At 49.0% G+C, this 22,627-nt stretch overlaps 1 protein-coding gene and 3 non-coding genes across 4 annotated transcripts; all 4 read right to left on the bottom strand.

Annotated features, from left to right (window-relative positions):
• Positions 1 to 220: 220 nt before the first annotated feature.
• On the bottom strand, positions 221 to 22,600 carry GNL3 (G protein nucleolar 3). Its single transcript, XM_044302085.1, has 15 exons — positions 22,505 to 22,600; positions 21,069 to 21,127; positions 14,637 to 14,777; positions 14,274 to 14,390; positions 13,635 to 13,724; positions 12,543 to 12,675; positions 12,214 to 12,317; positions 11,113 to 11,236; positions 10,151 to 10,238; positions 9,702 to 9,876; positions 7,440 to 7,582; positions 6,980 to 7,110; positions 6,669 to 6,856; positions 6,266 to 6,296; positions 221 to 517 (listed from the first exon to the last, which is right to left on the bottom strand). The coding sequence occupies exons 1-15, from the start codon at positions 22,515 to 22,517 to the stop codon at positions 429 to 431; spliced, it is 1,626 nt and encodes a 541-aa protein (XP_044158020.1). The 5' UTR covers positions 22,518 to 22,600; the 3' UTR covers positions 221 to 428.
• On the bottom strand, positions 9,515 to 9,588 carry LOC122944292. Its single transcript, XR_006390970.1, has one exon. It is a non-coding gene; the product is annotated as a small nucleolar RNA SNORD19 (small nucleolar RNA).
• LOC122944294 lies at positions 10,312 to 10,385 on the bottom strand. Its single transcript, XR_006390971.1, has one exon. It is a non-coding gene; the product is annotated as a small nucleolar RNA SNORD19 (small nucleolar RNA).
• LOC122944295 lies at positions 12,414 to 12,488 on the bottom strand. The gene has a single exon (XR_006390972.1). It is a non-coding gene; the product is annotated as a small nucleolar RNA SNORD19 (small nucleolar RNA).
• Positions 22,601 to 22,627: the final 27 nt, after the last annotated feature.

The raw sequence follows: 22,627 nt of genomic DNA, 5'->3' as shown, positions 1-22,627 counted from the left end.
AATAGAATAAATGCTGGAATCTGATTGGTTGCTAGGGGCAACTAAGCCTGTTTTTCTCACAGTCGGCAGCTGCTCAGGACAGGTGAGGGTGCAGGGTCTACCACCAATCTGATGTTGATGACCTAGCCCGAGGATGTCATCCATATCTAGAACCCAGACAACCCATTTAAGCATCTGCTCTGCCCCCCATAGAATAATTTTAATAAATTAAACACACATCTTGGATACACTGAATATTTATTACATGGAGTGCCATCCTCCACATCCCAGGCTTTGCATACACATCAATGAGCAGAGATTCACAGAATCCACATTACAGAATGTCATTCTATATACAGTGACCACTGTTGTCTTCCAACAGACTCAAACTTCTTATACGAGTTTCCGCTTTATAACCACTCGCACACGACCAGAATCCTTTTGCCGTTTCAGTTAAAATCAGCGTTGAAGTCATAATCATCCTCTACTGCAGCGGGTTTATCAAAGCTGACCGCCTTTATGGATTTCTTGCTTGGTGCTGAAAAGTAAAAACAAGTCTAATGAAATAAGAGATTCTTGGTGCCACTAAACATGATATAGAAGGGAACAGACAACACAAGCAGTATTCTTCTCATAGCCCAAAAACATCAGCCTAGAGAATCAACTCTACTTATCCTCACACCAGTGCGGTGAAGGCTTACACGTGGCACCGCCGTGTCCGCTGTTCCTGTATGGCTGCACACTGTCTCTACTGGAAAGCTGTAAGTTTGTCGGCAGAGGAAATCTTATTTTAAAGAGACAATTCAAAACTGCTGACTGTGCTAGGTAGGGGGGCCGTCTGCATTGTGCTGCTTCACAGTCCAGTTTCAGGAGGAAACAAAAAAAAAACACAGGATCCGCCGATCAAGCTGCCGTTCCAGTTTCCCAGCCGGGATTTGCTCACCCAGCTGCAGCAGTCATGTCACACTGACAACACACGACCACTACAGCCACCAAAGGCTGCAGCAGTGATGTCACACTGACAACACACGACCACTACAGCCACCAAAGGCTGCAGCAGTGATGTCACACCGACAACACACGACCACTACAGCCACCAAAGGCTGCAGCAGTGATGTCACACTGACAACACACGACCACTACAGCCACCAAAGGCTGCAGCAGTGATGTCACACTGACAACACACGACCACTACAGCCACCAAAGCAGACAGTGATTGGCTGCAGCAGTCCTGGCCGGAAGAACCCAAGTGGGATCTGCCATGTAAGTATAGATCACTTCTTTATAGCAGATGGATCCCCTGTATTGTCCAGTTTCCTTCTGAAACCAGACAATCCCTTTCAGCTCTATTACATGAAAATACTGAATCACAAATGGAGCTACATGTCCAAGAACATGATGTTTCCTTCTACCCTACATTACCCTCAGACAGGAGACCTCAATCTGTTTTAACAATTTCAAGTGTAAAAATTAAAGTAACTGATTCAAGAGGGGAAAAATAAAAATAAAGTCACAGTAGCTGGAGAATGAACAGAACACATACCTGATGCCTTCGCCTTCACCTTCAGATGCACAGTCTCTCTGGCTCCTTTTCTGTCATCCAAGATGGCTGCACCACTTCTCAGACTACCTGATGTACACTAGTAGTCCAAGACGCTTCCTGCTATGTCCATCCCTGGTCTTTGAAGTGGGAGCAGCAGTGTCTTGGACTAGTAAAAGCACAGTAGGCAGTTTGAGAAGCAGTGCCGCCATCTTGGATGATAGGAGTCCAGGAATTAATGGATCTGCAGCTGAAAAGGAGGGCGCCGGGTAAGTGTTCTGTTCGTTCACCAGTTAAAGGGGTTGTCTGTGTGACATAATCTCCCCTTCCCTCATCTACCATGTATGCGTGGAGCATTTCTAGCTCTGGTGGTCTGGCATAGTGCAGGACAAGGACTGTTTGTTTACTGCCAGTGCCGCAACCAGCTTTTTCTCAGTATACTAGGTGGAGGCTTCCTCCTAGCAGTGATCCCGGTGACGTCACGGGCACTAATAGGACGTCTGTAGCGCTGTCCCAGCCTAGAGCAGGCCTAAAACCGCCCATTTGTCACGTCTCCGGGCTCACTGCTAGGTGGAAGTCTCCACCTAACAGACCGGGTATGTACCTGGTACGTCACTGGCAGTAAAGAAAAAGCCCTTGCCCTGCGCAATGATGCATTGTATAGCGGCTGTGTTTGGTATCACAACTCCACTCCATTCACTTCAATGGGGCTGAGCTGCGCTGCTTTCTCAAACAGCTGATCAGCGGGGGGTCCTAGGTGTTGGGACTCCCACTGATCAGATACTGATGACCTATCCAGAGGATAGATCAGTTATAAAATCCACTTAATAAGGAGATTTTTGTATAACTTACCAGTTAAATCTCTTTCTCGCTCTTCCTTGGGGGACACAGACCTTGGGTATAGCTCAGCTCCCTAGGAGGCGTGACACTAAGTAAAACTGTTAAGCCCCTCCTCCATCAGCTATACCCTCAGCCTGGAGATAGAGGCTACCAGTTGCGTGTCCAAGTAGTGAAAGGAAACAACCAACAATGCAAACAACAGCCAACAACCCAACGGGGCGCCAGCCAAAACCCTAGAACCAAACACAGAAGGGTGGGTGCTGTGTCCCCCAAGGAAGAGCAAGAAAGAGATTTAACTGGTAAGTTATACAAAAATCTCCTTTTCTCGCCCATTTTCCTTGGGGGACACAGACCTTGGGACGTTCAAGAGCAGTCCAAGAAGGGAGGGACCATAACCCAAGGCGGACCACCGGAGCATCAGGAAACCGCAGCCTGCAAGACCAGGCGGCCCAAAGCAGCATCCGCCGACGCGTGCGTATGCACCCTATAGAACCTGGTGAAAGTGTGCAAAGAGGACCAAGTGGCCGCTTTGCACAACTGCTCAGCCGAGGCTCGATGCCTCTGCGCCCAGGAAGCCCCGACTGCTCTGGTGGAATGAGCAGTGACGCCGAAAGGCGGAGCCCTACCCTTGGTTCGATAAGCCTCAGACACCGCCAGTTTAATGAACCGGGCAATGGCCACCTTGGAGACCGCCAAACCCTTGCGCGAACCCTCCGGGACCACAAACAGGGAATCCGTGCGCCGGAAGGATCCGGTGACCTCCAAGTAAATCCTCAATGCCCTGACCACATCCAGACGGTGCAGTTCCCGTTCTCTGGAGTGGGAAGGAGAGGGACAGAGCGACGGAAGGACGATGTCCTCATTGATGTGAAAGGCGGAGACCACCTTTGGCAGGAAAGCCGGGACTGGTCGGAGCACAACCTTATCCTGGTGGAAGATCAGGAAAGGTTCGGAACAAGAAAGAGCCGCCAACTCAGACACCCGCCGGAGAGACGTGATGGCCACAAGAAAGATGACCTTGCAGGACAGAAGGCGAAGGGAGACCTCCCGCAAGGGCTCGAAGGGGGCAGATTGAAGCGCCGAGAGCACCACATTCAGGTCCCAGGAAGGAACCGGAGGGCGATACGGTGGAACAGAGTGAGCCACCCCTTGCAAAAAGGTCTTAATCGGCCCCAGAGGGGCCAGGGGACGCTGGAGAAGAATAGACAGCGCCGAAATCTGTCCCTTCAGAGAACTGAGGCCCAGCCCCAGGTCCAGGCCCGACTGGAGGAAGGACAGGATCGTGGGAAGAGAAAACCGGAGAGGTGGGACGCTCCGGGACTCACAGAACCCCAGATAGGACCTCCAAACCCGATAGTAGATCCTCGAAGATACGGGTTTACGAGCACGGATCATGGTGCGGACAACGTCCGCGGAGAAACCCCGGCGCGTTAAGACGGCGGTCTCAACAGCCACGCCGTCAAACGTAGCGAGCCTAAATGCTCGTGGAAGATCGGAACGTCCGACCCCAACTCCTGCTCCAGCTGCAAACCCCATTCAGAGACCGCTTTGCCAACCCAGGCGGAGGCAAAAACCGGTCTAAGGGCTGAACCAGAGGCAGAAAATATTGCCTTGGAAAGGGATTCCGTCCGACGGTCCTCAGCGGACTGGAGGGAAGATCCGTCCTGTACAGGAATAGCAGTGCTTTTGGACAGGCGAGCCACAGGAGGATCCACCTTGGGCGGAGATGTCCAGGTGGTCACAGACTCCGCCGGAAAGGGATAACAAATGTCCAGCTTTTTTGGTGTAACAAAGCGGACGTTTGGCCGAGTCCAAGCCTTGGATACCACAGAAGAAAAATCTGCATGTATGGGAAAGACCTTGGAGGCCTGTCTGGGTCGGAGAAAGGACACGCCGGCCTGTTCAGAGCTGGGGGGGTCATCGTGTATCCGAAAGGTATCGCGGATACTAGTGATAAGATGCCCCACCGCGGATGACAATTTTGACGGAAGCTCTGAGTCCATGTCCACATCCGAATCCGCCAGTTCTCCCTCAGAAGGCGTATCCCTTTGAGAGGATAGGCTTGACTGAGCTCGCACGCATGGCGGAGAGAGCGAAACATCAGGAGAAGATGTGCGCTCAACCCTTGAACGTTTCTGAGTACGCCGGGCCCTGGAAGATTCACTGGGAGGCAGGGAATCAGTGGGGGCGGCAGAAACGGCATTCCCAGCAGGTGCGACAGGGATTTCGGCAGTCTGCGGGAGAGGCGGTCTATCCACGAGACGGCCCACCACGTGTGTAAGGCTCTCCACCGCCAGAGACAGAGACCTAGCCCAGTCAGGGGGTTCAGAAACAGGGGGCACAGCAGAAAGCGGGCCCTGCACCGGGGCCTGACATGCAAGGCAATGCGGCTCAGATTGCCCACTTGGAAAAAGTGCCTTGCAGGCGGTACAGGCGTGGTACCAGGGTTTGGGGGCACCCGTGGGATCAGACATGCTGACAAGTGGTCGTACCTTGATACAGGGACAAGGGATTGCAGCGGCTATGACCAGTGGGGTTAGGAGAGGGTTAACAGCCCTACCAGTGCCTCAGAAGAACGTCAGGTCAGATCCCTAGGAGCGAAGGTCCAGATCAGCAGCCGCGAGGCAGCCAGAAAACCAGCGTGCGTCCCCAGCGATGCACCGGTGTCTCCCACGTGTCTCCACTTCAGTCCGGAGTGAGGAAGCGCGGCAAGCTTGAGCAGAGACGCGGGAACAAGCTCCGCCCCCTCCACGCTTGAATGTTTCATAACGAAACTCCGCCCCCATGACGCGCGCGCGAAAAAACACCCGCACCCCGTGCTGCCCGAGATTCCCAGGCATATGTTGTCAAAGAAGGGCCCGCAGGCCCCAAAAGCGCGGCGGTATAACCGGACGTCGGAAGGTAAGGTGGTCACCTGACCCCCGTCCCGCCGAACCGCCGATGCCGGGCCTAAGCCCCGCCCCCTCGATCACGGTACGGAGCGGGCGGCGGCGGGGAGGTAGTAAGAAGCAGGGGCTATCTTTTAAGCAGCGGGCGGCGGCGGGATGTGTAAGATCGGGAGGTACATGAAAAGCAGGCAGATGGGGAGATCCCACAGAGCGCTCTGAGAAGCGCAGGAAACGGCCGACCACGGGTGCCCCCCCCCCGAACCCAGTGCAACAGGGACAGGGAATGGGCTGGAAAAGCCATCTTACCTGTCTTCACCCTCATTTCCTTCCAGCAGGGTCGCCCCTTCAGCCCCTGGCACCGCAGTGGCAGGAAGCTGGAAGAGGGGCTTGGCGTGCGGGCGACCCCCTAGCTGGCGGGATGTAGGGGAGCCGGTGCTGCCCAGATCCTCCTATTGCTTCAGTGGGGGAGGCAGCAGCGCAAATACGTTGGCACTGGTGCGGCTCAACCCCGGGAGAACAGAGAGGTCCAATGCGTCTCTGGTATCCCTAGGAAAAAACAAAAATAAAATAACAAAATTAGAGAAAAAATTAAAACAAGGAGAAAACAGCCCTGCAGTAGCAGGGAGTGTCTTGCCTCCTTGGACACTAAGCTAAAACTGGTAGCCTCTATCTCCAGGCTGAGGGTATAGCTGATGGAGGAGGGGCTTAACAGTTTTACTTAGTGTCACGCCTCCTAGGGAGCTGAGCTATACCCAAGGTCTGTGTCCCCCAAGGAAAATGGGCGAGAAAAAGCAATTGTGCATTGATTCATAAGCATCCATGTTTTTTTTCTTCTATATATAATGAAAAAACAAGTGGCATCGGGTTTTTTGTCTGCCTTTATACTGTTCACTTGTCACCTGCACTGCCTGCTGGTGGGCAGTCACCATGCAACTTGGCATAAATCACAAAAAAAACAATTTACAGGATTATAAAGTCAGGAAAAACAGTGCCATATGTGAAGAGAAGGATTACATACCGGGCTCTTCTACTGCCTCTGGGGTTTCGTTCTGTAAAAGTCACAATAAGAAATGTATTAAAATTCCATATGGAATGTGTTTTTTTTTTTTTATTATTCAAGTTTAACCCCATCTGCAAATCCACTTTATACAACAATAAAATACCTTAAAACTGGATGCTGTTTTTTACCCCATAGATCCCCTCCATCAGATTATAATGACTTTCTCCCCCCAGCTTTCATAAGGTGACCTTAAATTCTTATAGTGCTCCCTAGGCCCTACCACTATCCGCAACAAAACCAAAATTGGCGGACGAACATTTTGTGAAATACAAAAATAGTACATGGTTGGATGTACATATAGAGCAATCCATGCACATTTTCTAACATACATCTGTATCCCCCCCCCCCCCCTCAAACTTGCCTCTTCATCTTCACCAATAGCCTCATCATCTTCACCAATAGCCTCATCCTCTTCCATTTCATCCTCTTCACTCTCCACGTCAGTGGGTTCTTGGTCCGGCTCTTTGACTTCATTTTCGTCAATTATACCATTGGTCATTTCGGAAAAATGAAAACCGATACAGCTGGAAAGCCCTGGGTTTTTGACACCTATGCAAAACAGAAAAAACGGCTTATCTGTACGCTCTGCTACTGGGCATTGGGTCAGAACCATCCTTCCATCATGTGTAAATTGGTTTTGTTTTACAACATTTGGATTAACAAAATATATACCTCTAATATTTCTTTTATTTTCACCATTGAGGAGTTTACGGTTAACAGCTTCCATCATGTCAGATGTCTGCTTACGATCGATGTGAGATTTGAATGATGTAGGCGGCCGAGTGTAGTAAGGAAGTTTGGATCTAGGAATACACAAGTGTTTTAGCAAAACATACAATGAACAATTGTGAAGTATTCGCTCTTGATGAGTAAGGGCTCACGTACACGACCATATGTATTTTGCGGTCCACGGTATCTTATTGAACAGCTGGGCCCTAATAGAACAGTACTATCCTTGTCTGTAATGCGGCCAATAATAGGACATGTTCTATTTTTTTGCGGAACGAAAATACGGACATACGGAAACAGAATGCACACGGAGTACCTTCCATTTCTGTTCCGCAAAAAAACGTAGACACAGAAAGAAAATACGTTCATGTGCACGAGCCCTAAGAATGTATTTTGGGCTTACCCGATCCAATCCCCCAAGAAGATTTTCGCAGCTGCCTCCAGGTCGGCCAAACCTTTTTTTTTCAAAAGTCCTCTTTTATGAGCAAATAAATCTAAGAATTCCAGGGGACTTCTGTAGTCCGCAATATTGTACCGCAACATAACCTGCAAAAGCCCAAGAGAAAAAATATTACATGTAAAAGATTCTGCAATGTTTTAATATATAGGGAAACGGATAATCATGAAACCATCAAATATGACTGTCACTGTGATGGGCAAAAACCAAACGTGTGCAATATTATATCAGGATAGTCTTCTTAAATGTAATATGTTCACATTGGATGCACCATAATAACCCGTGCAATGCCTGTTCTTGTGAGGCAGAATCTTGCTGCAGCGAGATACATCTTGTGTAAATGTGAATTTGCTGATCTGCTGTTTGAGGAGGCCACAGCACCCCATTGAGTTGCGTGGCCTCTTCCTCATGTTCATCCGTCACTTTGCAGCTTAGTCCCATTCAAGTGAATAGGCCTGGGATGCAATACAAAAACACAGCTGCTATACAATCTATGGCGCAGCGCTTTGAAAATTGCCAGGAGGCAGCAGCCTCTTCAAACAGCTGGTCGGCAGGGGAGCCAGGTGTCAGAACCCCACCTATCCTGAGGCTAGTACATGAACATTAAACTTCCGGAAAATCCCTTTAAACTTTTAATAGAATACTGCATGTAAAGTGTTCCCTTAGAAATCCTCTGAGCGTTACTAAGGAAACTCCAAATTTCTGAGTCTAATAAACACTGAAGATGGCTAACCGTAAGATGCAGAGACAGGCATCTCAGCCTGCCTCTGCCTCCCTACATTTGTGATGTAACTTTGGAATGGTGGTAAAAAAACAAACAGATTTTACAAGTTTCCCTGCATATTTTCCCTGTTGCCAGCAGAACTCCCCTTACTTCCTAGGGTCCCTAGTTAGAGCTGGAAAGATACGAGGACTGCTGCTGCCAGCGATCAGCACTGACAGCTAGTGTTGAGCACGAATATCTCCACTTTGAGAATTCGCGAATATGTAGAATATAGTGCTATAAATTCATATTCGCAAATAGTGTTGCATATTCTAATTGCGAATATGCTACATTGCCGATTTTCGCAATGACAAATTAGCAAATTTATGGCGAATATTCGGCCAAAAATTTGCGAATTCGAATATTGCCGATGCCGCTCAACACTACTGACAGGAAACATACAGGAACACAGTACACTTGCTATCACCTCCATTCCTCTCCTTCCCAGCTGTGGAAAATCTGCAGCATATCTGACATGCATGGCTGCACCTTAAGGCTAGGGCTACACTGGTCGTTCGAAACCTTTTGCAGAGTAGCGGTGATCCCATAGAACTGAATGGGATCACCGCGGCAGTCGCAAGAAATCCATCAGCGTTGGATTTCTTGCAACTGCTGCGACAATCCCTTTCATTGTTATGGGATCACTGCTACTCAGTAATCCTGGCTGCGACCAATGTCGCTGTGTAGCCCTAGACTTAATGCTGTCCGAGATTCAGGTGAACTTTGGGAAAACTCTAGGTTGGCCAAATACTTTAGTCAGCTGCTGGCGTAAAGAGAGCTACCTCTTCCCCATACATATGCACGCTTTACTGAGTAAGTATATGTTCTCAACAGGCTGAGGGGAATAGGCCACTGTCAGACATCGAGCAGTCTCTCCCTTGAGAATAAAAGATCGGGCATTTTGAAATACAATATACGTGACCCTTTTACCTAAAACACCTCGTGGGGGAGAGTTGGCACACCCCATACACGATAGATGGGTGGCTGGTCCCACTAAAATTAGCAGGTTACACCAACATACCAGGTACCACTTGGAACCGAACCGGAGTTCGGGAAAGGTCTTTTTTTTTTACAGTACAAATTCATTTATGAAGTTATTACCTGGAGTCTCGCGAGACTTCGCAAAGCAATAACGTCGGCTCATCGGAGCCTATACATTCTAATACTGGAACAAAGTTTTATGCGAATCGACTTCGGATCTTTCTCACGAAGTCGATTCGCTCATCCCTAATAACAGATAATTCTAAGCACATCCTACAGGAACGAGGAGATCAGAGTTGGATTTGACAGTCATCAGAAACATCAGACTGTTAGGAGTTCTCCTCATATCTCCATCTATAGCTGGTAAAACACTCAGCTGTAACAGTACCAGGAGTATAATCACCCAAATTCATATATAATTCCTGTACTGGATAAACCTTTACCAGCCCAGGCTGACTGCATACCTGCTTTTTATCACAATGTTTTAAAATCTTAGTGAAGTTGCCCACAAGATCACCGTCGTCACTTTGAAAAGCGCTTCTCACGCAGAGAGTCACAGGCGAGTTCTCAGGAGACGCGACGAGGCTGGGACTGTCAATTATCCTGATTCTGTTGTTAATTTTCACCTCTTGCATTATCCTGAAGGAAGAATGAGCCAGTGTGTAACATCAGCGTTCAAGGAAGAAAACACAAAAAATAAAATAAAAGATTCAGAGTTGGATTGGTTGGACGCTCCACGGGAATGTCAGCTCCAGTTACACATCATGTATGAATGTATCTACCATAACCCAGTGGTCTCCAACCTGTGGCTCAAAGTGACTGTGAAACTACAACCCCCAGCATGCCAGCAGTTCTGGTTTCACAGCAGCTGCTGAGCTACTGGTTGGCGAACTCTCCCCTAGACTAATCTTACCTCGTTGTTCCTTTTGATGTCCCCACATTGCAGGCTTTATATTGCTTCAATGTGTTGATTAGACTGCTCTTCCCTGCATTTGCAAACCCTAAATAAAAAAAAATAATTTAAAACTGAATGCCGATTTGGATAAATGACATAATCCATGTCAAATCTACATAAATAAGATGGAGATCAGAGTTGGATCTGACGGTCATCAGAAACATCAGACTGTTAGGATTTGTCCTCATATCTCCACCTATTCATGTGTCAATGTAATTCACAAACAACTGGACAAAAAAATAAAATAAAATAAAAATAAACAATTTGCAAAATGCCCCTCCATTCCAGTGACACTGCTCCAGGAGAGATATCGATCTGGTAATGAGACTGTTGCAGCCACGTGTGTAAGAGCGGCACCTCACCGATGCGGCGATCGAACAGAGGGTGTGTATATGGTTTTGTTTGTTTTTCTAATGCAAGCCATTTCTTTTTAAATTATGCATATAAACACATATGTAACATCAGGAATACTGGCAATGCATATACAACTACTTGTGCATTGGCTGGCTGCAGGTCATTTTACGGAAGATATAAATTGCTCAGTGTATATAGTCACCGCATGTTAAAATTGCATATTGAAGTCTACAGAGGCCACGTATTACATGAAGTCCTGCCACCAGCATGGTGGCTCAGTGGTCAGCACTAGTGCCTTGCAGTGCTGGGGTGCTAGGTCAGTCTCTGTATGGAGTTTGTATGTGCTTGTGTGGGTTTCCACCTGGAATTCGGTTTCCTTCCTCACTTTAAAGACAGCAAGTGATGATAACGTCTGTAAAGCACTGCTGAATATGTCAGCGCTATATATAATTGAGGGAGATGAATACATGTAAATCTAACATTGCAGCTCGATGTAACACCACCAGCCTTAAACACTTCCCCAGTACAAGATTCAGTTCCAAGGACAGGACACCATGCATTCTTACCGATTAAGCCAACTTTAATAGGCTCACTTTGAGGGGGACACAAACTGTGAAGAACCTTCAGTAGGGAAGCTGCTCTGTAGCACACCGTTCCTGTAGTCCCCTGAATACATTCAGGATTCTCTTTCTTTCCAGGCATGCAAAAAAAAAAGGAAATAGATATCAAATCTTTCAAAGTTTAAATAGTTTTTAAGGTTATATGAAAAAAAAAAAAGTGCTGATTTCAGAGTTGGATCTTGTGCTCATCAAAGAGTCAGGACAAACAGCTCATCACACAGCACATACTCTGCATATGACCTAACGCGTGCTATTGTCAGGTGATGGGATAACCCCTTTAAAAATATCTACCCGTTCATATTTTTGAATAGTTCCATTGCCTGACTCCTGAAAATTTCGAATTTTTTTACACTCATTTTATACATTATTATGGGTTAAGAGTCCTCGTCTCTTGGCCAGCTACCAACAGTTACTCCCTCTGGAGGACCTGCCCTGTCTGGCATTACTCAAGAAACGCACTGGACACTGTGTAATGTTTTAAGGGGTTCCGCAGTTTGTTTAAACTGATTATCTATCCTCTGGAAAGATCATCAGCATCTGATTGGTGGGGGTCCGACACCCGGCTCTGTTCACTTGAATGGAGCTTAGTCCCACACAGGCCAGTTTATATCAGTCGTGACGTCACTGGGCGGCCAGCAATAAACAGTAAGAAGGCTGCGGCGCTGCTGGAGCGCCGCTGCCTTCTCAAACAGCTGATCGGCAGGGGTCCGGTCGGACCCCCACCAATCAGATGCTGATCTATCCAGAGGACAGATCATCAAATTAACACTTACTGCTAGGTTTCCTCAAAAATGACAGCCGATTGCTGGCGGACTCTGCACAGGGACACTTTTTGATCAGCTTGTTTTCTAGGGACCCTTCTAACAAGTAGGGATTTCACAAAGCCGAGAACCCCTTTAAGGTACCGAAACAGATTTTTGTTAGCGTTTGCGATTTTTCAGACCTTATGAACCCATGAAGCTTGTTGGTGCTACCAGTACACCTCCAATACTTATTGGATGGCCTATACATAAACATGTGTACAAGTCAGTTCCAGGACATACTTACCAGACTTTTTTCTTGCACTTGTGTTGAACACTTGAAGGCAATAGTTGGAAGTTGATTGCTTAGAAATTGCAGCCACTTTTCAACAATGTCTCTGGGCACTAGATCTAGAACAAGACCAATATTTTAATTACAATGTCATTTAACGAATGGCAGGTAGCAACTCTGCTATCAGTGTGTGTGTGTGGCTGTTCTGTGCTGGCCAGACAGATGAGATCAGAGTTGGATCTGAAAGTCCTCACCATGAGATAGGACTTCAAGAATTGTCCTCATTTCTCTAACAGCACTGGTCTACCACATGAGGTCACAAACATCTAATGTGTCAAATTTACCAATTTTGTTGAGCACAAGCAGGAGTTTCTTGTTCGGAGACTGGAGCACGGCTTGCTCTGCTTGCACACATCGGCTGCCCAGAGGATCTCTTGCATCCAACACTTCTAAGATGACATCTGCTGCCTCGATCACCTACAGAAAATATAGGTTAATGCGATGTTTGTACACCATTTACCTTGTCTGGCTGAATTCATGAGAGTCACTGGTTTCCAAGCAAAAGGCTAGGCTCAGATTAGCGTTCAAATTCCAGTATGCCGGCATACACCTGACTGATCTCATTCACTATAATGGTGTTTGTTGGGTCTCCAGCATGAATACCAGCATTCTGCAGTAAAAGATACTGTCGGAACCTCCACCATAAACGTGTGAACCAAGTCTTATGGTGTATAACCGATATTTGCTACACAAGACAAACTACTCATGGAGGTCAAACCTTTGGTAGCCGATCTAGCCACGGAATGATGATGCACAGTAACTGCCTATTAAAGTCAAGAGAAGATAAGGAAGCAGAGTGAGATGCCACCCACATTCTTTGGATTGGGGTCAGACACCATTTTTTCTTGTGCACAAAGTGCATATGCCCCATCAGTCTGTATATTGTACTGATCATGACTTACAACCTGTATCATGGTCTTGCGGGTTCTTACAGCATCCAAAACAACCAGCTAAACCACAAAAAAAAATGAAATCTGGGGTGAAAATCCACAGAAGGAATTAACACTGTGAATTTAAATACCGTACTGCATGTCCGCTACCAAACTGATTTTTGTATGCTATATGGACATGAGACATGTAAAAAAATCTCATCCGCTTTCATGCCACTGTAATCCATTGAGTCAGCCAGGTCTGCTCGGAGATTATGTTCCGGCAGGCATCCTGTGTGTGCTGCCATATAGTGCTTCGGGAAGTGACTGTATTTTCTGCTAGATACAATGCTTCCAGGGTACAATAAAAGGGACTTGGCAGCCAAAATCACGATCCTTTATGGATCCTATGTGATTTGCCCCTTGACAATTGAGTGGTAAGGTAAGCAGCTGGCTCATCGCACACCCCAAAGATAGGTTATTTCAATTGTAACCCATTATTCATACCTTGTTCACTTCTCTGCAGAGAGATTTGGTCAAGTTCTTAATGGCTGGTTTCTTTGGTTTTTCCACAACCACCTTCTTCTTCTCCTTCTCCTTGGAGAAAAAATAAATCATGTTCAAGGGGATGTCAGTCTTCTGATATTGGTCATCTATTCTCAGGATAGGTCATCAATATCAGAACGGTAAAGGTCCGACTTCCGGCACCCGCGCCGATCAGCTGTTGAAGAGAACGCAGTGTTTCGGTCTCTTCCCTGTCTACTAGTCTGCCATCAGCAATGCCGACAGTAAACAGGTGTAATTCATTCTCCCGTCGCATTCACTTGGATTGGACGGGAGTGCAACAACTGCGCTCCTTCCCTTTCAAGTAACCTGGAAGAGGAGCTGTAATTACACCTGTTTCCATTCAGCATTGCGGTGAAGAGAATGCGGCCTCACAGGAGTGCTACAATCCCTTCAAGCAGCTGATCGGCAGGGGGAGCAGTGAGACGAACCCCTCAGTCAATCTAATATTGATAACTGATCCTGAGGATCGGTCATCAGTATCGGAATCCGGACATTCTTTTTAATCTTAAAAATACACTAAGACCCGGGTAAATAAAAATAAAAAAACGACTGTGCTAAAAGCAGATTGCACCCAGTTACCTCTGCTTTTTTCTTGACAGGTTTCTCTTTCTTGTCTTCTGGTGTTTTATTCAAATCTCTTCTTTTTGCAACTTCCTTCTGTCTTTCAAGTTTCTGTTGTTTCCTCAACTCTTCTCTCTTAAACAAAAGGGGTGCAGGTTATTTGGTGATGCACGGGACGTAAAGTCAAAACGGTCACAATGAGGTACTGTTAAGAAGCGTTAACGGGCGGCAGATCTTCTATGACTATACCATCCATCAGAAACCCGGTGCCTGCTGCCGAAGCAACCCCGCTCAGATGAACCAAACAGATTTTCAGTCGAAGACAATTTTGCAACAAACCTTCTCTGTCACCACACCCCAAGAAGAATAAAAAAAACTAACCAATTGTTTTCTTTGCTCTGCCTCCCGCAAGATATCCTCCTTGAATGGGGCATCATTCGGAATGCGGAGATCTCTCTTTGGCTTTCTAGTTCCAACACCTTTCTTCGCCTCCTTTCGGACTTTCCGGTTGTGTTCTTTCACCTTATAAAGAAAGTTCTCAGAGTTAACATATGGAATGTCCATGAAAGTGTCTGTCACCAGTAACCCCCAAAACAATCATTACATAAGAACACCAGAGCAGAAGAAACTTGTGATGGTCGGCCAGTCCTGCAAAAACTCACGTGTTCGTCCGACATTCATATATGTACAGACAATGTCATGGATGCAATCTGATTGCTGCTATGGACAACTACCGTACTTCACTTTTTGTAAAGGTGTTCCACCGGAGAGGAGACAACTATTATACTGATGGTAGTTTGGCCGCTTGGATTCCACCCTTTCACAAAAACAGGGCTAAAGAGTCCCCCATTTGACAGGAGCAATGACCAAGCATCTGCACCCCCATTCTATTTAAAGTCTATGAGATTGCCAGAGATAGGCAAGTGCAGCACTCCGCTATTTCTGGCAGTCCTATGGTTTGAATGGAGTGAGGTGTGCACTCATCAGTCACATAGATACAGCTTAAAGGGGTATTCCGGTTATTTCAAATTATCCCCTATCCACAGGATGGAGCCAACTATTAGACTGATTGGATCCCGGATGATCACGAGAATGGAGGCCCTGTATCCCTGGCAGCTTCTCTGAAATGAGCAGAGCGGCCGGTTGTACATGTGCATGGCAGCTCCATTCATCTCTATGAGACTGACGCAGATACTCGAGCATTCTGGTTATCCACAGAATAGGTGATAATTATTAGATTGTGTGGGTCCTACCACTGGGACCCCCACCGATCTAATAGTTATCCCCTATTCTGTGATATACAGCTTTGCGCTTGGTAAGCTGTGAGGAGGCGGACAGGTGGAGGTGCCGGGAGTCGGATCCCCGCCGATATACTGATCACCTATCCCGACGATTAGTTATCAGTATATAAATCCTGGAGCACCCTTTTCAGTGTTACTGCTGTGAAAAATCTGATTTACATTATTGGTCACTATACAGTCAGCATGTATAAAATCCCAATATACTCCCTATATATTTATCTTTTTTAACATGTTTTATTGTTTTCAAAAAGGAATGTTACATACATTCTACGAGTTGCACGTCTCATTATACATTGCAAATAAACAGTATTAAAAAAATACTACATGAGATGTTTGTCCTCGTCATCCCCAACATAGGGATACCAGGGCAAAATTTATGAACATTACTATAGGGTAACATTGGAAAAGTAAGGAAAGGGGGACGAAAACTCCCTATATATTTCTCACACACAATATACACTATACTAGCTGATGGCCCGGCATTGCTCGGGTATTTATTTATTGCAATTTTATATTAAATAACAGTGACTTTCACAATGGCCGCCCCTTTAACAGCGACTTTCACAGTGGCCGCCCCTTTAATGGTGACAGCCCCTTCAACAGTGACTTTGGTGGCGGACCCTTTAACAGTGACTTTCACAATGGCTGCCCCTTTAACAGTTACCTCCACGGTGCCCGCCTTTTTAACAGTGAACCCCACAGCGCCCATCTGTTTAATAGTGGCCCCTGCCCCCCATGCATATAGCAGTAAAGTTGTGCTGTCATACGTCATATGTAGGGCTGCAGTAAACGAATATTTTTGTAATCGAGTATTCTATCGATTATATTTCTCGATTCATCGAGTAATCTAATAAGAAAAAGCTACTTAAAATAACGTACGTAATTAGGTATGTATAAAGTTATTGGTTTGAAGGGGTTAATAACTTTATACATGCCTAATGCCAAGGTGCTTCCATTAACCCCTCCAAACCAATAACTTTATACATGCCCATTGGGTTTTGAGGGGTTAATGGAAGCACCTTGGCATGTATAAAGTTATTGGTCTGAAGAGGTTAATGAAAGCACCTTGGAGGTGCCTTCATTAACCCCTCTCTAAACCAATAACTTTATACATGCCAAGGCGGTGCTTGCAGCCTCCATTAACCACTCTCTCTCCATCTGCCTACCCCAGCCTCTGATCTGCTTGCCCCCAGCCTCTGATCTGGCTCCCCCCCCCCAGCCTCTGATCTGCCTCCCCCCCCCAGCCTCTGATCTGCCTCCCCCCCCCCCAGCCTCTGATCTGCCTCCCCCCCCCCCAGCCTCTGATCTGCCTCCCCCCCCCAGCCTCTGATCTGCCTCCCCCCCCCAGCCTCTGATCTGCCTCCCCCCCCAGCCTCTGATCTGCCTCCCCCCCCCAGCCTCTGATCTGCCTCCCCCCCCCAGCCTCTGATCTGCCCCCCCCCCCAGCCTCTGATCTGCCTCCCCCCCCAGCCTCTGATCTGCCTCCCCCCCAGCCTCTGATCTGCCTCCCCCCCCCAGCCTCTGATCTGCCTCCCCCCCCAGCCTCTGATCTACCTCCCCCCCCCAGCCTCTGATCTGCCTCCCCCCCCAGCCTCTGATCTGCCTCCCCCCCCAGCCTCTGATCTGCCTCCCCCCCCAGCCTCTGATCTGCCTCCCCCCCCAGCCTCTGATCTGCCTCCCCCCCCAGCCTCTGATCTGCCTCCCCCCCCAGCCTCTGATCTGCCTCCCCCCCCAGCCTCTGATCTGCCTCCCCCCCCCCAGCCTCTGATCTGCCTCCCCCCCCAGCCTCTGATCTGCCTCCCCCCCCAGCCTCTGATCTGCCTCCCCCCCCAGCCTCTGATCTGCCTCCCCCCCCCAGCCTCTGATCTGCCTCCCCCCCAGCCTCTGATCTGCCTCCTCCCCCCAGCCTCTGATCTGCCTCCCCCCCCAGCCTCTGATCTGCCTCCCCCCCCAGCCTCTGATCTGCCTCCCCCCCCCAGCCTCTGATCTGCCTCCCCCCCCAGCCTCTGATCTGCCTCCCCCCCCAGCCTCTGATCTGCCTCCCCCCCAGCCTCTGATCTGCCTCCCCCCCAGCCTCTGATCTGCCTCCCCCCCCAGCCTCTGATCTGCCTCCCCCCCCAGCCTCTGATCTGCCTCCCCCCCCCAGCCTCTGATCTGCCTCCCCCCCCCAGCCTCTGATCTGCCTCCCCCCCCAGCCTCTGATCTGCCTCCCCCCCCAGCCTCTGATCTGCCTCCCCCCCAGCTCTGCCTCCCCCCCCAGCCTCTGATCTGCCTCCCCCCAGCCTCTGATCTGCCCCCTCTGGTAACGCAACCCCCCTCCCTCCCCAGTATTAATCATTTGTGGCAGTGGCCACAGGGTCCCCCTCCTCCCCCCCATCATTGGTGGCAGTGTCAGTTCCGATCGGAGCCCCAGCAGTGTAATGGCTGCTTAAGTCCTGGCTGCCATGGTATGTTAGTAGTGAGCAGCGCATTATACTCACGTGCGCTGTGGCCGCCGGTCGCTCCTTCTTCTGTCTGTGCGGTGGATTGCTAATGCTTACAACATTAGCAATGCGCCGCACAGACCTATGAGAAGGAGCGACCGCCGGCCACAGCGCACGTGAGTATAATGCGCTGCTCTCTGCTCACTAACATAACATGGCAGCCAGGACTTAAGCAGCGTCCTGGCTCCCATGGTAACCGATCGGAGCCACAGCATTACACTGCTGGGGCTCCGATCGGAACTGACACTGCCACCAATGATGGGGGGAGGAGGGGGACCCTGTGGGATATGGCCGGCACATTCATTGGTGGCGCAGTGGCCACAGTCCCTCCCCTCCCCTCCTCCTCCGTCCCTCCCCTCCTCCTCCTACTTGGTCTTCAGCGGCGGCAGCCGCGCACAGTCTCCTCCGAGACTCCCTCCTCCTCCCTCCTCTGTGCCGGCCGCTCAGTCCTGCCTCTCTGGCTCCGGAGGACACGGAAGCGGTGAGTGAGACGCTTAATTTCACTCCCGCTCCGTGATCACGTGATCTGAACGATTCCTCGATGCAGGGAAACTGCATCCATGAATTTTTTGACTCGATTTAATCGAGTTATTCGAATAATCGTTTCAGCCCTAGTCATATGACTGAATATTTCAGGACCTGCAAACTGCTAAAACTTGTGATCAGTTGTTATGGAAACCTGGAGTAGGACCTGCAAGCTTGCATTAGCTGATAAGGGACATGTGACCGTGTGTATGGCAGTTTAAGGTTGGCAGGCTTGTATCGCAGCGTAACATCACTCACTACGTCACGCGCCTGCATCACCTGCTTCATTCATAAAGTGGGAGTAGCAGGCGCGTGACGTAGTGAGTAATGTTACGCTGCCGCCCAGGAGTTTCAAGTGAGTACTACAGTGGATTTCTCTACTGCTGCAAAGAATTGCTAGAGTAGATCAAAACGCCCATGCCTACACGTTAGATATGATTACTACAGTGAGCGGGGTCCGGTGCAATAGAATACAGTGACTGCACTGGGCCCCGCTGCTATTCCAATATCAGTTGCCGGCCCCTGTATTGGGGGGTCATTCACTATTTACACATGGACACTGTTATTGGGGGGGAGGCATCTGTGGATGACACACACACACACATATATACATATATCATCCACAGACCCCCCCCCATAACAGTGCGTATCCACAGACCCCCCCATAACAGTGCGTATCCACAGATCCCCCCCCATAACAGTGCGTATCCACAGATCCCCCCCCCCCATAACAGTGCGTATCCACAGATCCCCCCCCCCCATAACAGTGCGTATCCACAGATCCCCCCCCCCATAACAGTGCGTATCCACAGATCCCCCCCCCCATAACAGTGCGTATCCACAGATCCCCCCCCCCATAACAGTGCGTATCCACAGATCCCCCCCCCCATAACAGTGCGTATCCACAGATCCCCCCCCCATAACAGTGCGTATCCACAGATTCCCCCCCCCATAACAGTGCGTATCCACAGATTCCCCCCCCCCATAACAGTGCGTATCCACAGATTCCCCCCCCCCATAACAGTGCGTATCCACAGATTCCCCCCCCCATAACAGTGCGTATCCACAGATTCCCCCCCCATAACAGTGCGTATCCACAGATTCCCCCCCCCATAACAGTGCGTATCCACAGATTCCCCCCCCATAACAGTGCGTATCCACAGATTCCCCCCCCCATAACAGTGCGTATCCACAGATTCCCCCCCCATAACAGTGCGTATCCACAGATTCCCCCCCCATAACAGTGCGTATCCACAGATTCCCCCCCCATAACAGTGCGTATCCACAGATTCCCCCCCATAACAGTGCGTATCCACAGATTCCCCCCCATAACAGTGCGTATCCACAGATTCCCCCCCCCATAACAGTGCGTATCCACAGATTCCCCCCCCCATAACAGTGCGTATCCACAGATTCCCCCCCCATAACAGTGCGTATCCACAGATTCCCCCCCCATAACAGTGCGTATCCACAGATTCCCCCCCCATAACAGTGCGTATCCACAGATTCCTCCCCCCCATAACAGTGCGTATCCAGATTCCCCCCCATAACAGTGCGTATCCACAGATTCCCCCCATAACAGTGCGTATCCACAGATTCCCCCCCCATAACAGTGCGTATCCACAGATTCCCCCATAACAGTGCGTATCCACAGATTCCCCCCCATAACAGTGCGTATCCAGATCCCCCCCCCCCCCATAACAGTGCGTATCCACAGATTCCCCCCCCCCCATAACAGTGCGTATCCACAGATTCCCCCCCCCCAATAACAGTGCGTATCCACAGATTCCCCCCCCCCCCCAATAACAGTGCGTATCCACAGATTCCCCCCCATAACAATGCGTATCCACAGATCCGAAACGTTGCCTGGGAAATAAACTGGGTCATCACATTTTCACCTGACGTCAGAGTGCTGCATTGTTTTTTTGGATTTATTATACAGTGGAAGAGATGCCCTGAGGACTTGCACCCTATTCACACAGTCTGTGCTGCTGCTTAAGGCTCCATTCACACGTCCGTAGTGTGTTTTGCGGACCGCACATCACAGGCACTAATAGAATATACACTGTACCTATTCTTGTCCGCAATTGCGGACAAGAATAGGACATGTTCTATTTTTTTTTTTTTATCGGGAACGGAAATGCGGACCTTTTAGTGCAGGTCCACATTTCCAGAGCCGGGCCGCACACCGTGCGGCCCCAAATAAATGAATGGGTCCGTGCGTGTGTATATTATATTTCACATACAACACATCTGATGAGGAACACTTCTCTATACAGGGATGACAGCTACCAAAAGAAGCACAATGAATCACACTGCAGCCCCATCTCCATTCAGATGCGTCCGCTATAAATAGGGGTAGCCAAACAGTAGCTATTTTTTTTAGGGCACAGTTTTGTTTTTTGTATTTTACCATCATGGAATGCCATAACATATATTCCCAGACAACACCAGATCCGAAAACACTGTGAAATTTCAGCCTTTGCACATTTACATACGCTTACCTTTTTTTGGATTTTAAATCGTTTGCTGCATGACATGCGCTTACTCGCGCTCTTTAACTCTAAAGCAGAACAAAAAAAAAAATGGAAACGTTTAGTCCGGACTTCTATACAGCAACCAAAATAATAAAAAGAAACAATTATGAATCTTTGAAGATGTTCACAGGACAGTGTCACTCAGTGATGGCTAACCTCCGGCACTCCAGCTGCGGTGAAACTACGACTCCCAGCATGCTCCATTTATTTCTACAGTGTTCTGAGAGCAGCAAAGCAAGCTGGCATTTCCCTCCCCCACTTTGGTTAGAAAAAAGTGCGTCTTTTAGGGTGAAAAATACGGTATAACTTGGGCAAACCCTGTGAATGGCCTAAGTAGTTTCACACCTATGATGCGAATTCCGGCAGGGAACAGCCTATCAGAATTCACTAGATCCGGCACTGTCGGATGACGACGGAACGCCCGTCGGCCCCATTAAATATAACAGTCTGCACTATTCCCGGCACTGTCAGACGGAATTCACACCGGAAGAGTGAAATTAGCCTAAATTAACAAATAAATGGATTATCACCCATTCTCCCAGTTTCTTCAAGCATTTCAACTTCCTGGCGGCAGCGGTGACATTCTGTGCACAGCCGGCAGCGAGGACCACAGCGCAGCAAGTAGCAGAGAAAACCGCGAAGTACATTCATTTGTTATCTCGGGCAGTTCACAGGGGTTACCTGAGTTTTTATAACACAACCACTTTAACAGACATTTTTTAAAGGGGTTGGGCCAAGTTTTTAACTTATCCCCTAGCCACAGGATAACGAATAACCGGTTGGTGGGCGTCCAACCACTGGGCCCCCCACTGATCCAAACAATGGGCCTGTTCCCCTGATGTGATGGAATGGCAGGTCGGACATACGTCCATTCTCTACGGGGCGCCGGAGACAGCCGAGTACGGCGCTCTATTTCCAGCAGGCCTATAGACAATTAATGAGCATGTCGACCTACCCCGTCATACCAAGGGAATGGGGCCCCGTTCTCTGGATCGGAGGGGGTCTCAGTGGTCACACCCCCAGCAATCAGGTGTCCCCTATCCTGTGGAGTGTAACTATAAAACACAAAGTGGATTGCTAATCGTGTGGCCACAAGCCGGTTATCCCCTCCCCATAAGATGAAGTGAGAATCGTACAATCGGCGGTGGCACCACTGCGCCCCCCGCAGATCACAGGCGGGACAGCCCCGTGAGTGGAGCCGTGGTCACACATGCGTGCTACGGCTGAGCGCCATTTCCATCATTCCCATAGAGATCAAATGGCGCAGTGGTGCAATCAATAGAGCCAGCATGTAGGGATGCCGCTTTCTGTATCCCACCCCACTGAGACGATGTCCCCTGCACTATTCCCCAGTCACACTGGGCGCCTTGCCCTCCCCTTATATACACGGGTCGCTCACTTACTGGGGCGCCTCATGGCTCCCGACTCGTCTCAGCAACACCACGTGTGGAAAGACCGCGCTCGCTCCCGACCACCAACGTCACATCCGGTCCGTCCGCGGGGCCGCGCCGGGATGTCAGGCTCAC

Source organism: Bufo gargarizans, chromosome 7 (assembly GCF_014858855.1).
Source record: "Bufo gargarizans isolate SCDJY-AF-19 chromosome 7, ASM1485885v1, whole genome shotgun sequence".
Taxonomy (NCBI): domain Eukaryota; kingdom Metazoa; phylum Chordata; class Amphibia; order Anura; family Bufonidae; genus Bufo; species Bufo gargarizans.
Note: the sequence above shows the minus strand (reverse complement) of the source record. Positions and strands in the feature narration are given on the sequence as shown.

Bases quoted from the DNA above. Each gene is read 5' to 3' on its own strand.
- GNL3 (XM_044302085.1), bottom strand. The intron at 11,237-12,213 runs GTAAGTATGTCC...ATGCCTGGAAAG, and splicing joins AAGTGCAAGAAAAAAGTCTG to AAAGAGAATCCTGAATGTAT. The intron at 9,877-10,150 runs GTAAGATTAGTC...TTCTTCCTTCAG, and splicing joins ACATCAAAAGGAACAACGAG to GATAATGCAAGAGGTGAAAA.